The sequence below is a fragment of the Podarcis bocagei genome (genome assembly GCF_964188305.1).
Source record: "Podarcis bocagei genome assembly, chromosome: 13".
Taxonomy (NCBI): Eukaryota; Metazoa; Chordata; class Lepidosauria; order Squamata; family Lacertidae; genus Podarcis; species Podarcis bocagei.
The window spans coordinates 22,180,251-22,195,428 of NC_138138.1; the positions used below are offsets into that span (position 1 = coordinate 22,180,251).

Here is a 15,178-nt window from a genome sequence, read left to right on the forward strand (position 1 = left end):
GGGGGTGGTTGGCATCCATCTGTCTCAAGAGAAAATGGAGCGCGCCTCTGCGGGTGAAGTCAAACTATTGGCGAATCACAGTGCCTGCAAAGACCAGTAACTCGGAACTGCTGCCTCCCACGTTGTTTCTGCTGCGTTAGCAGCACTGAAGTGAGCTTCCTGGGGCGCAAGCGTGGGCAGTGTGTATAGAGATCCTGGCCTGCCCAGACAACAAGGCCGACCTCTCTGCCACGCTGATGTGGTCCAAAGAAAAGCAGAGCAATGCATTTGTCACCAGCTTGGCTGCAGGAGTTGCTGCAAGGAGGCGTACAAGGCGCCATCCAACCATTTTAGGGAGTCCACTCTGGATTTGTGTAGGGTTTACTCCACAGCCTTTTCTTCTCCCAAAGATGCCCCACAAGGCAGAGGAGGTTTAGGACCAGCATTTTCCTTCCCCTAGATGGACTGCAATCCCAGATTGACAAGTGTGTCGCCATTATTCTGAGTGCCTGGGCAGAGTTGATAGTATTGTTCCTGATGGGTGGAGACAGGTGCCATTTCCCCATCTTTTCAAAGTTTCCTAGTAAAGGTAAAGGTAAAGGGACCCAACCATTAGGTCCAGTCGTGACTGACTCTGGAGTTGCGGCGCTCATCTCGCTTTATTGGCCGAGGGAGCCAGCGTACAGCTTCCAGGTCATGTGGCCAGCATGACTAAGCCACTTCTGGCGAACCAGAGCAGCGCATGGAAACGCTGTTTACCTTCCCGCCGGAGCGGTACCTACCATATTTATCTACTTGCACTTTGGCATGCTTTCGAACTGCTAGGTTGGCAGGAGCAGGGACCGAGCAACGGGAGCTCACCCCGTTGCGGGGATTCAAACCGCCGACCTTCTGATCGGCAACTCCTAGGCTCTGTAGTTTAACCCACAGCGCCACCCGCGTCCCTTCACTACTTGTGTGCTTTTCTGCTGCCCTCCTGAGCTGGGTGTACATTGGATACTCTGGCTATTTAGTAGTGGTGTAGCAAGTACATAATGTAAATACAGGGTTGCTCTCTTAGTTAACTGGAATTGAGGCCACTGATTATTATAGTGAATCCCAACCTTTGGACTCAAATCCCATTTAAAGGAGGTAGATGTTGCTTTGCAGATTAGACCAGGATCTGGTGGGAATGTTCAGGGAGGCAGGAGAGGATATATTGTTTAATAATATCCTTCCTAACCTGTGTTTGCAAGTTCCTTTACTTAGCAAAGTTTTACATTCCCCTTTTAAACACATGGGACGCGGGTGGCGCTGTGGGTTAAACCACAGAGCCTAGGGCTTGCTGATCAGAAGGCCGGTGGTTCGAATCCCCACGACGGGGTGAGCTCCTGTTGCTTGGTCCCTGCTCCTGCCAACCTAGCAGTTTGAAAGCATGTCAAAGTGCAAGTAGATAAATAGGTACCGCTCCGGCGGGAAGGTAACCGGCGTTTCCATGCACTGCTCTGGTTCGCCAGAAGCAGGTTTGTCATGCTGGCCACATGACCCGGAAGCTGTATGCCGGCTCCCTCGGCCAGTAAAGCGAGATGAGCACCGCAACCCCAGAGTCGGTCACGACTGGACCTAATGGTCAGGGGTCCCTTTACCCTTTACCTTTAAACACACAGTGGATAGCTGGTTGCATTCTTACTTAAGCCTCTTAATATTAGATTCCTGGTAATTCCCTTATATCCCTCTTAAAAAGAATAGACAAGACACAATCTTATGTAAAGTATATAAAAGAAGTTTACTCACACATTCAGTTCACAGATGGATCTCTGAAGGCAGACTTAGTTACAGAGCATATACATGTGGAACTACCCCATATGAGCGTTAGTCCCAGTAACTGCAGACTAGCAGTCACTGCAGCTCACATGACGAAAGCAAGATGGAGAAGGGAGAGTGTGCTGCCTGTCTTGCCTTTTTGTTACCTGGGCAGGTAAGGTCACGCCCACCTCTAGTCACATGCTAAAGGAAGTTTGTCCCAGCCCAGGAGGAAACAGGAAGTTCCAACTGGCTAGACCAAACATCCCTTTGCATGTCCACTCTAGGACTGTTGTAGTTGCCTGCTATCTGTCTATCATATCCCACAGATCTTTCTGCAATTTACCCAACACTTTATTTAACTTCATTATCCACTTCTTCAGTGTTCTCTTATTTCCTAATCCGAGGCTGCTTTAACCAGATAAGCCATTTATTGAGCATTTGTCCTTACTTGTTTGCAACAAAATTTGTAGGGATGTTAGATGAGGTCAGCTATTTATTGCACCCTCATTCTCATTTGTTTGCACAGCGATCATACAATGTTGCAACTTTCCAGTGTGTTGCCCTTATCGCAAAAACACCATTTTGTTTTCCTAAGAGGGAAACACATTCGCTGCATGAGATCTACTTCATTTAGGTATAAAAATATTTAGATAATGGTATATTATTAAAAAATCAAAGTGGCTTACAACAGCAATGTTCATATAGGGAAAAAAGCCATATCAGAGTTTAAAATCAATGACCATTGACTAACTATTAAGGCATTTTCTTAATTACCCGCATAAGCTTGGCAGCATAGAAAAGTTTACAGCAGGTGTTTAAAGGTGAAAATGGACGGCATCTGCTGAATCTTCTTCAACAAAAAATAACAACAACAACGAAAGGATAAGAAGAAAAATGAAAGAGAAAAGTTAAGGTAAGAAAGAAGTACATAAAACAGTGGATGATAATACACCTTTGTGACTTCCCTCCACCAGTACTCATCATTTTTTCATTCAAGTTCTTATTTACATTGCAAATCATGTATTGCTACATTATTTCTTTTAGTATACCATTATGTTATCAATACAACTTTACGAGCTTAGTCTAAACATATCAGCATGTTTTTAGAGCAGTGTTTACTCATGTACATTTGGAACCATAACCATTGTGACCTTAATTTCTGATCTTATTGCCGCAGTTAATTTTGCCAATTCTATAAATTCTGTTAATTTATACAGCCAATCCTCTTTTGTGGGTATATAATTTCCTTTCCAGTTCTTTGCAAGGAGTAACCTGGCTGCTGCAGTTGCATAAAAGAATATTTTTCTCCTGTGGTATCCCATCTCCTACTATACTTAATAACTGCTGAATCTTCGTTGCACAACCTGAATTTGCCAATATGTGACTCAATCCCACCTGGAAACACCCTAAAAATACGTTTCTAGCTAGTGCAAGTAGAAAGGGAGGTCCTATAGGGGGTTTCTTGCAGGCATCAGGTCGGCCAGTGTGAGAACAGGATGCAAGGCTAGAAGGGGGATTGGCCCGATCCGGCAGGCTCTTACAATGTACTTACACTGACCCAGAGGTGTTCAAGGCATTGGGTCACAACAAAAGGTAAAACCTCTGTGAGACTAGCTTGCAATGTGCATTATCTTAATAATGTTATTTGCCACACCTGTGACTGGGTGGGGTTGGAGGCTCACAGATGCTTGGAGGCTACACCTCTGGGGCTGGAGGTGGAGCATGTTATTCTTCAGTAGGAGATGCAAATATATTGTTCTGACTGACCTGTCTTAGTGGAGTTGAGAGGTCTATGCTTGGCTCTTCTCCAGTGGGGAGTTTTCTCAGAATGGAAGCGGGTTGTTTTCAGTTCCTCCAGAAGTTATGGAGGTGAGTGGCTTTTGAAATACTTATGTGGTGCTTGGGGTTCTTTATGCAAAAATAGAAGAAGGGGGAATAACATGAAGGGCTCCAGTTTCTTTCCAATACAAGTGGATTTTTACCTATGAGGAAATGCGACTTTTACGCTTACCGGTAATTTGGAAGGCATGTTGTGTCAAGCTCGAGTGCTTCTTTGTGATGTGATACTAGCCAAAAAAAATCCCTTACTTTGGGACATTTTCTTAACTCACATTAGTTGGTGTCACTATGTATATATTGTACGCTATCTGATTGTAAATTAAGATACAATTCAGTAGTGATGTAAAAGTGTTGTACTCATATTGTTAGCCTACCGTGTGGCTTTTGGGTTGTCATTTGTGTTGGATAGCCGAATGAGGAGGGGGTTGCTGGGGTGGGGCTATTTCTTAAGAGCTGCAACTCTTGCAAATTGAAGGTTGGCTGAAAACACAAAGTCCTGCGAAGAATAATGATGCCCATTTGCCTGGAGACTTTTCTGCACACCGTCCCATTTTCTTGGCATTTGAGACTTCAGCTGGGATTTGGAATTGCAGAGAATTTCAGGCGCTTGTTTTATGTGTTTAACTTTAAAACTGTTGGTTTTCCCGTGCAGGAGGTTTTATCAAACTCGGTGATACAAAATCATTTCCTGATATGCATAGAAGTTTCTTTTGAGTGTTATCTTTGTTTCCCTCTGCATGTTAAACAAAGGTGAATGGCAAATATCTTTGACTTTGGTTGCATGTGGTGGGAGAGGTATGTGCCGCTTGTATAATGCATACACATAACGATCAGAAATTACACACGTAAATAGGATCCGAAATGCAGTTTTTGCCACATGCAAGTTACCATTTTCTGGGTGTTAGAAAAAGAAAATGTTATTGTAACCGCTTGTAAAATTTAAAATGATCCCTTTTCCTGCTTTTATGAAGGTCACCCCAAGACATTTTGGAGCTGGAGGTGGGAAATCAAATGCCAACTTCTCCTGCTAATTTAATATGGGGTTATGCACAATAACTAAGAGGCACCCAGGGACATGGAATCAATGTAATACTCCTATTTGTATTTTCAAAGCATAGGGAATTTTCAGTTTTCGAAAGGAGAAATTGTAGGACAGCAGAACTTTAAGAAAGCCCTATGAACAAGGAAGAATTAATGCAGGCACAAGGGCTCACAACCCATAATAAGTGGGATGGTATGGATGAACCATAAGTAAAATTCCAAATGTGAAGATTGCAAATATTCTGAAATGCCAAGAGTTGTATTCTGAAATGTAAGACTCGCCCTCCCCCCCAAAAAGGTTTTGGAATTGGTATGATTATTCGCATACTGGCTTATAAGAACATACAAAGGATAAGTACCATATTTTTCCCTCCATAAGATGCACTTCGTTTTTAGAGAAGGAAAACAAGGAAAAAAGGTATTCTGAACGAAACAGTGGATGTATGATTTTTGTGGTTCATGCTGTGGCCACAGACATGTGATTTGACGGTGAGTTTGGGGTGACCCAATGCAAAAATTCTGAGGATGCATGTGGATCCGTGCTTTGTAACCAGGCTTTTGCACCATTGTGGCCCCCTCCCAGGCAGGCTCCTTTATCTCTAGGGTCCCTTATCTCTCTCCCTGATCAGCAAACGATCCGCGGCTTTGTTTCAACACCCATTTCCTTCTTTAAAAAAAAAAAAAAAGCATGGTCTGCTTTTTGCCCCTGGCAATTCATCTCCAGGGACCATGCATTCACTCCATAAGATGCACAGACATTTCCCCTTACTTTTTAGGAAGAAAAAAGTGCATCTTATGGAGTGAAAAATACAGTATGTTGCAAGCTGCATTTTCTTATTTGCAGTGACAACTTCCCAGCTGTGACTGCTTACCTTTTAATCTGCAAAAAGGTAATTCACTGAATTTAAGGGAGTGAATTCTTGGGAGCCAGATTTATTACATTGTATGCACTGTGACGACAAACAATATTGGTACCTTATAAGAACATTTAGCTGAACAGTAAACACTGGGCTGGCTTGGAAACTGATCCTGTCCTCTGCTTTCTTACAGACTCAAGTGCATCTGTGTGATAATCTTCAGTTTATGTGCTGTATTCTATGTCTTCATGATGAAAGGACAGCTAACCGAAATCAAACTGGGGTGGGATGAAACTCCATTGTCCTTGAAGCTTTTGCCAGAAGAAAAATACAAGTCCATGTTCTTGTTTGATGGAATTTGGTAAGCTCTGCAAACGCAATTTCTTATTTTTAAAGTTTTTTTCTTTCTTTTTTAAGGCATGAGACCAGGGAAATCCAACTCTCCCTCACTTCGGAATCCCAAATCTTTCAGTTTAAATGTTGCTTTTCACTGTGTGATTAAGCCAATGTTGATGCTATGCTATTCTCCACCCTAGTCAAGGCTAACTATTTGTGACCCCTGCTCAGTTTCCCCCCCTGCTAACTTCAGTTTTCAAAGCAGGTGTCTTGTTAAAAAAAGAAAAGAAACAATAAGGAGAAAAGCACAAAACTTAAAACTGCTAAATTTATTTTGAATTGCAAGAATAAGTAATGCAACAATCTTTCATTATATTTATCAAATGCAAAAGGAAATGTTTTAGCACAGAGATAATTTTGAATAATCTTATGAATTGTGATGGTTTCTCTCTTTATCGGCCACAGCTCACTAGAAAAATGAATACATTTTAAAAAATAAGATTAAGATGTGACTAAGATTTAAAATTAGGTGCATTTTCACTTTTTACGTATACATTGCATAACCAACAATCAACTCTACGGTCTATTTCATATATGCAGAAAAAGACGATTCTAATTATTAATCACTTCAAAAATTATATTTTACTTTTTATATTTGGGAGAATTTCATCAGAAATTTATAAAATATGACAAAAACTACATACATAAAAAGAATTCTAATTGTGGATTACTTTTAAAATTATGATATTCTTCAAAATATGAAGTAAAATAACAGAAACGTATGAAATATAACAAAAACTACCGTATTTTTCGCACCATAAGACGCACCGGCCCATAAGACGCACCTAGATTTTTTGGGGGGAAATAAAGGGGAAAAAATTTATTTCCCCCCCAGGTGTGCTGCGCTACACCAGGAGCTTGGGGCGTGCGGAGCTCAGCGCGCCCCAAGCTTCTGCGTGCCGGCAAGGTCTCCGCTAGCGTGGGAGAGCCGGGCGCCTCTCCCAGGGCTAGCGGACCCCTGCGCTAATCCAGAAGCTTGGGGCAGGCTGAGGTCAGCGCGCCCCAAGCTTCTGCGTGCCGGCAAGCAGTCCGCTAGCCCTGGGAGAGCCGCGGGGCTCTCCCAGGGCTAGCGGATCGCTGCGCTATACCAGGAGCTTGGGGCGTGCTGAGCTCAGCGCGCCCCAAGCTTCTAGGTGCGCGCAAGCAGTCCGCTGCCGCCCCAAGCCTCACGCACCCGGCAGGAGGTGGGACCTCCTGCCGGGTGCGCGAGGCTTGCAGACACTCCCCGCACGCGCTCTTCCGGCTGGGGAGGTGACACGGGGCTGTAGAGGTTCCTGCCATAGCCGCGTGTCACCTCTCCAGTCGGGAGAGGGTCGCGGGGCTATGGGTCTTCGCTCCATAGGACGCACACACATTTCCCCTTCATTTTTGAAGGGGGGAAAATGCGTCCTATAGAGCGAAAAATACGGTAATCGGTATAAAACTGTACCCCTCAAAGGTCAGTACTGCAACCCTCTGAGTTCTATATCATAGGCACCAACCGTGGATGAAACTGTTATATTTACTAGGTTAAAAAGCTAAAGGACCCCTGGATGGTTAAGTCCAGTCAAAGGTGACTATGGGGTTGCGATGCTCATCTCGCTTTCAGGCCAAGGGAGCCGGCGTTTGTCCACAGACAGCTTTGCGGGTTGTGTGGCCAGCAGGACCAAACTGTTTGTGGTGCTGCAGTTGCTACTCAGAATGGTGGTCTGTGGGCAGGGACATCAGCTGCTGGTCCCTGGTTATTTTACCACAACCCAGGTTAGATGGGATGCTTAAGGGTACCAGACCCTGCAGTTGGAGGGAGGTGGGGTTTGCTGGTCCATCACATCAGAAAGCTTGAGAAACACTGATTTACTGGAAAGGAGGACCACTTGCTTCAAACTTGCTTCAAAGCAATAAGCTGTTACACTTCTACAGTACAGTTAACAACTTATTCCTTTGAAGCAAGTTTTCAGCCCATCACAAGTGCTTCATTCAGGCCTTCCTTTTGGTGTACAGTGACAGTCAGCTTGTTTGTTTAATACAGTGGACCCTCGTGTTACGTACTGCTCTGTATATGTAATTTTCGAGTTGCGAAAGTGGCAAACCCAGAAGTGTATTTTTCTGGGTTTTTCTCTCGCACATGCGCAGAAGCGGCACTTCTGGTGACAGATTTTTTCGGGGTGGGTTTAAGTTGTGGGTTGACATAGCAGACGACACAGAGATTTCTCCAAGTAGTTTCTTTATAAGTAAGCTGGAACTGAACTGAACAGCAAACAGCTCAGCCGGCCTGTTTTTATAGGCAGCCGGCTGTCAACATTGTAACAACAACACCCCAGGGTTTCCCACCTAAATTAACTTACGTGGACCTGAGTGAAAACAATATACACAATACCCCCGGTGGCCAGGGTGAGAACTTCAATACATAATACACACGGACCCCCAAAACGAATTAAATTTGTAACCAGAGGGTCCACTGTATAGTATACCCGAAGGAGCGTTTCCACCCCCATCGTTCAGCCTGGACACTGAGGTCCAGCGCCAAGGGCCTTCTGGCGGTTCCCTCACTGCGAGAAGTGAGGTTGCAGGAAACCAGGCAGAGGGCCTTCCCGGTAGTAGCGCCCACCCTGTGGAACGCCCTCCCATCAGATGTCAAGGCAATAAGCAACTATCCGACTTTAGAAGACATCTGAAGGCAGCCCTGTTTAGGGAGGTTTTTAATGTTTGAAGTTTTATCATGTTTTAATATTCTGTTGGGAGCCCCCCAGAGTGGCTGGGGAAACCCAGCCAAATGGGCGGGATAAAAATAATAATTTATTATTATTATTGCTACTACTACTACTTGCTTCAGACTTGCTTCAAAGGAATAAGCTGTTACACTTCTACAGCGCAGTTAACAACTTATTCCTTTAAAGCAAGTTTTCAGCCCATCACAAGCACTGCAGTCCTTCCTCTTCCTCCTTGGTGACTGTCAGCTTGTTTGCTTTATTATTTTCAAACTTTATTAAGTCAAAACACAGCCCCTACTCTCAGCTTCTGCCTCCCAACTCCTAGCTTGCTCTCGGCTCACGCGGCCGCTGGCTTTTGCCCTTCTAACTTCCAGTCAGGTGAAGGAGGGACACTTCACAAGCTTCCAAAGAAACTTGCTTGACTAGTTCAGCAATGGAATTCTCCGTTCGATTTTAACCATTGCAATATCCGGGACCCCAGGAATTGGAAGGGACTTTGGCATCATGCAGGCCAAACACAGCCCTGCCCCCAAAATCACAGCAGTGTCATAAAATTGTCATTGACTTCCTTGTGAGGCAATCGTTTCTGGGTGATGAATATGCATCTGATAAGCTCACTTTGCTGGTTGTTCCCTGGCATGTTAGGATTTTTATATCGGCTATCATAGAAGTATTTGGATCTTCTAAGTGACTCCTATGCTCTTGTTTTGGTATTAATATTTTATTGAAAAAATGTCAATTATGAAGATATAAAGTGATACCGGGGGTGGGGGGCAGAGGGAGAAAAATAAGGAAAGAAAAAAGAACAAAAATGTGTGGAAAGGAACAAAACGCAAATGTACAAAATGTACAAAAACGCAATGTAACGTACACCCATACATTCTTATATACGATGTTATTATCCTAGTACTTATGTAGATAATGATAGTCTACTACACTCTGTATAAATTCATTCCAAATGTTGTCATATTTATCCAAAGCCTACGTCTGTAAGCATAAGTCTGTTCATAAGTTGCGAGTGTTGTCATATAGACAGTATATTCCATATCCTCCTAACTGAGTTTGTCGTTTCCAGAGTCGCCTGGGAGTTCAAATATTTTGATCCTAGTATTGTCCAACCAACTAAAGGTATATTCTAGCGTTGTCCATGTCAAAAAATTAAGACCAGCAATGGGTTTCCAATATTTAATACTTGGTATAGTGGTGTAGTTCCAAATTCTTGAATTTGTAACTGCATTCTCTGCAGGGATATTCTTGGTGTTGTTGAGCCCCAAAGACATTTCCTAAACAGGCACTTTATCTTTTGGAAATATGATCCACATATAAAAACTGGAAGTCATTTCAGAATATAAATAAATCTGGGAATAATACTCATGCACTCACCCTTGCCCAAAGGGTAAAGTTCAGTGATTCCCACCTATCAATATCTGAAGAAACCTCTTTTATTAATTTATATTACCTGTGACTGTGTTATATCTCTTTGTATTAACATACCTAAATATTTAATAGATTTGGAAAAAAATCCAGAATTTATGCCAAAATCTGATTACACATTCATTCAAGGAATAGCGACTCCTGTGTTGTGATTGGGAATTCGTAAATATTGTTCGTGTATTTTTGTATACACTCAAAGCTGGTTTGGAAACCAGAGTTTTCAGTTCTATTCTGAGTTTGCTTTATTTATTTGTACTTCATTCAGTTTATTACAATTAAATACATCATACCAGATGGGGAATAGGGATGGGGATGTCTGGTGCCTAGAATCAAAAGGGTTGGAAAATTTAAAATTTATTTACAGAAACATTGTAAAATTTCTGAATGCTGATGACGTTGAAATGAACTGAAGGGGTTCTAGCAACAAGGTAAAATGTAAGATGGGATTGACAATAGATAAGCTAAATTGGATATGAATTTGCTGAACCAATTTTTAAAAGGGATACAAAAAAGGGAGGCATGAGGAAGTCAGGAAAATAAGTTAACTAAAGATGAGAAATTTAAAAAAGAGGGAGTTTTGTTTTCTTTTATATGTGTTTTTTTTCTTTTTCTTTTTTGTATTTAATGTTTGTATCTTTGTATTTTGTAATTTTGTATTTTTCTGTTTTTGTATTTTTCTGAACTTTTCTATTGATAAAACTTAATAAAAGATTATTAAAACAACAACAACAAAAGGGTTGGAAAGGAAAAGGCAAAATCTGAACAAGACAGTGCTTTTTTTTTTAAGTGTCTCCAGCTACAATTAAGCAAAAGTAGTTCCAAAAATCAAACTAAGACTGAAACTGAAATGACAGTTTTGCATACTGCCTCAGAAGTTGAACAGTTTTCAGAACATAACTTGGCCCTAGAATACAAACCAAATTAAGTTCTTCAGGATCAAGGATTGAAACTCAACGCATCTGAAAATGCTATAATGCCAGGGTGTGTCAGAGGTTGCCTGAGCGCTTATATCCCAGCTTGATCACAGAGATCACTGGCAGAAATGTCATCGGTGAGGCTCTTTTGACAACAGCAAGAAAATGAGCCTTTGGTGCAGGCGTAGGCAACCTAAGGCCCAGGGGCCGGGTGCGGCCCAATCGCCTTCTCAATCCGGCCCATGGAGGGTCCAGGATTCAGCATGTTTTTACATGAGTAGAATGTGTCCTTTTACAGTGGTACCTTGCAAGACGAATGCCTCGCAAGACAAAAAACTCGCTAGACGAAAGGTTTTTCCGTTTTCGATTTGCCTCGCAAGACGAATTTCCCTATGGGCTTGCTTCGCAAGACGAAAACGTCTTGCAAGTTTGTTTCCTTTTTCTTAACACTGTTAATACAGTTGCGACTTGACTTCGAGGAGCAACTCATAGAACGCAGTGTACATAGTAGCCTTTTTTGAGGTTTTTAAAGACTTTGGTGATTTTTGAAGCTTTTCCAAAACTTCTTTTGCAGCCATTTGGTAAGTTAAGTTTTTAAAACTTTTTTGGGGGGGTTTGGATTTTGGGTTGGGGTGTTTGGAATTCAAGGACTTGGTGTTGGGGAGGGGTTTGCAAGAATCTGGAAGCTTGTGTGTTTTTTCCTGCATTTTTATGATTTTCTGTGACCATTGGGCCACTCTGCTCTTTTTAAAAAAAAATTCTGGATTTGAATTTCTGTGTGCTGGGTGGCTGGGGGAACAGTTGGGGAGGGGTTTGCAAGAATCTGGAAGCTTGTGTGTTTTTTCTGCATTTTTATGATTTTCTGTGACCATTAGGCCACTCTGCTCTTTTTAAAAAAAAATTCTGGATTTGAATTTCTGTGTGCTGGGTGGCTGGGGGAACAGTTGGGGAGGGGTTTGCAAGAATCTGGAAGCTTGTGTGTTTTTTTCTGCATTTTTATGATTTTCTGTGACCATTGGGCCACTCTGCTCTTTTTTAAAAAAAAAAATCTGGATTTGAATTTCTGTGTGGTGGGTGGCTGGGGAAACAGTTGAGGAGGGGGTTCTTCAGCAAGAAGCAAAGAGTGGAAGAGGAGCCTTCTTCGAGTGGTCCCCCAGAGTCTTAGAAAATGTACTGTACACTTTGTTGATTTTTAAATGTTTTTCTGTCATGTTTATAAAGTTAATTTATTTTCCCTTCAATTTTTGAACTGCTCTTTACAGTATGTGTGACTTTAAAGAGCAGTTAATAAACTGTTGTTGTACCAAATTTGGCTTTGTTTGGACTTTTTTTGACCATAGGAACGCATTAATTGATTTTCAATGCATTCCTATGGGAATTCGTGATTCGCAAGACGAAAAATTTGCTTGACGACAAAACTTGCGGAATGAATTAATTTCGTCTTGCGGGGCACCACTGTATTTAAAATGCATCTCTGGGTTATTTGTGGGGCCTGTCTGGTGTTTTTACATGAGTAGAATGTGTGCTTTTATTTAAAATGCATCTCTGGGTTATTTGTGGGGCATAGGAATTCGTTCATCCCCCCCCCCCCAAAAAAAATATAGTCTGGCCCACCACATGGTCTGAGGGATTGTGGACCGGCCCCCTGCTGAAAAAGGTTGCTGACCCCTGCTTTAGTGTATTCAGCCCAATCCTGTGCAATACTCTGCCAGTAAATTCAGGAAGAACTTTCTGTGCCAACTTTTAATTGCCTGCTGAAAACTTCTGTTCCTCCAGGCAATAAAGACGGCACCTTGTGCAATGGCTACTTGAAGTCTGTTTTCACCTTTTAATGGTTTTTATTGCACGGTTTTGTGTTTTTATTGCTGCAATGCTCACCAGATGGTGGAGGAGGTCTGTGGCCCAGCGCATGGCCCCACCGTCCTCCCGAAGCCCTGCCGCTCTGCTGGCCATTGCTACGCCCCCCTTGGCCATCACGGTCCCTTCTGGGTTTCTGCCAAAACCCAATTTCAAATTGACCAATCCGCAGTGGCTGGTGGGGAGGGGCAGAGGAGCAGTCTGTGATTGAGCAGGCTTCTCAATAGTCCGCTCCAAAGATTTAAAAGGGGGCCGGAACCGATTCCAGTGGCGCAGTCAACCCTGGAGCATCATCACCCACTAGGCCCTCCCTCTAATTGTATCCTTTCTTACAGGCTAACCTTTCTCCTTTCCGGGTACATGGGTGTTGCTACATTCGGTCGATGGTTGCTGTTTTTCCAGAACGGGGAAGGAATTTTCCCTGCTCTGCAGGTTTTGACTTCCCCGTAGCAATTGTCACAACTTTGGCAGTTTTAGGCCGTGGGCGGAAACCTTTAGTCCAACAATTGAAGGGGTGGTGTGGTGACTTTCTCCTTTTGCAGAGGCGATATCGGGGTTCCCCGTTAAAGGGATCTTGAGGGGAGTCTCTCACCACAAATGCATAGCCATAGAATTTACTTCAGCAACGCGGAAGGGGGGCTAGCTGTGTAAACGCACATTTTGCAGTGTCCCCATGTTCCCAACTGAAATATACTCAGAGTCGCAAAGTGATTTCATGCTATTTATTCAGCTCATAGTGGTGAGGAGGAATGAATGAAAGTCCCCTCACAGTATCTGCTTTATATACATTATTTACACAATGGGCTGCACATGATTGGCTAATTCCGGAATTCTACTGTAAGCCAATCAGGTTGTGGATTCACTTCTATCTGGAGCAGGATTGGGTGGTTCCTGCCAACCAATCATACTGCTGCATTGTTCTAGGACCAATCAGACTGCTGCATTCTGAATCCTATTGTTCTAGGACCAATCAGACTGCTGCAGTTTGGATCCTATTCAACTCAGTACATAACACCAACTGACCCCGTCTTGCCTCAGACCCCCAACAGAGAGAACACAGCGAGGGGCTGAGAGGAATACACACCCAGTGCCTAAGCCAAGGTTTCCTACATCTGAAATTTTTAATAAAGTTGTGGCCATTTTAATCCCAAATATATTGTCATGTGATTTCCTTGATCCGTGGTTTGGCTCCCAGAGGGTGGGTAGGACTGTGCCCTGGCACGCAAACTGCTTCAACATATTTTTATGCCACTGTGTGTATATTTTTTTATAAAAGAACTTGTCATTTGAACTACAGTGATCCTGCCACTTGGCCTAATTTTCTGAACAAATGTGATAGCCATGTGCAACAAATTTTGGTGGGATTTTGGTGGACTTCCCCAAGATAAGCATAAAAGAATATTCTCCATCTATCTTTTTACACAGAGAGTTGCCAGTGGAGAAACTATTAACGGCCAATAGTTTCAGTGTTCCCTGCCAATAAATGTGTGTGCTCTTTTTGTTGCAAACTGTGTTCTTGTGGCATTTCTGGAATGACCGCTCCCCACATCAAATGGGGGGTGCCTTTTGCGTGGTCGCGCACAGCCCCCCGGATCCCAGTGCAGCTCCTGGTAGTTCGGGCTGGCTTCATCTTCCCCAGGCTGGATACTTGGAGGTCTCCGCCTACCTCAGCCAATCACCCAGTCCCGCCTGGGGAGGTGTTGCCAGGGAATCAGCCAGGTAAGGGGAGGGACCACCCTTCCCACACAACAGAAGGTGAATCCTACCTCCGAAGCATCAGTTGGCTCCAGAGCTTCTCCCACCCTGCCCTCCCTCAGTTAAGTCTTCTTTTGCAGGTTAACCTCTTCTCCACAGGTACACAGGCGCTACTACGTCAGGGTCGCTGTTGAAGGGCCGGAAAGGAATTTTCCTGCATTGGCAGGTATTGTGGCATCTGAATATAGACTGCATTTTTAATCAAGGCATATATTGGCTTATATCTTGATCAGGTTCCTAAATTAAATGGGCTTAGATTTTCAAAAGTTTCATGCCAGGCAGGCCAGCTGTTTTTAGAGAACCTTGAGAGTGTTTTCCTCCTAGACAAGGAGACGCCATCCGAGCTATCCTGATATATGGCTGTCAAACATTTGTTTAGAAACCTTCAAATGAAGGAGATCTTTCAATGTTTATGTGAACCCAAGGTCTCTGACATCTGTTCAAGATAAAAATTTAAAATTATTAACCATCTGTTTTGGAGGGCAAGGAGGGCAAGAGGTGAGCTGGTAATTAAGATTCCTTGTTGAGACACATGTAAGATATATTACTACTTATTTGTCATTTATAGATGTAACAATATATAGCTCTTTGTCTGCCATATAAGGACAGGAGGATATGAGTGTATCTTAAA

General features: G+C 43.0%; 1 protein-coding gene across 2 annotated transcripts in view; it reads left to right on the top strand.

Moving 5' to 3' along the window:
* Window positions 1-3,217: 3,217 nt before the first annotated feature.
* B4GALNT2 (beta-1,4-N-acetyl-galactosaminyltransferase 2 (SID blood group)) overlaps window positions 3,218-15,178 on the top strand; it is a 37,611-nt gene continuing 25,650 nt past the window's right edge. Inside the window, exons 1-2 of one of the 2 annotated variants that reach the window (XM_081166536.1) lie at window positions 3,218-3,357; window positions 5,695-5,862. In XM_081166536.1, coding sequence (XP_081022662.1) covers window positions 5,750-5,862 — 113 coding nt within the window. In that variant the 5' untranslated portion in view covers window positions 3,218-3,357; window positions 5,695-5,749. Of the gene's footprint in view, window positions 3,358-3,486; window positions 3,634-5,694; window positions 5,863-15,178 lie in introns of those variants that run through there. The other variant, XM_081166535.1, reaches the window with a different exon arrangement.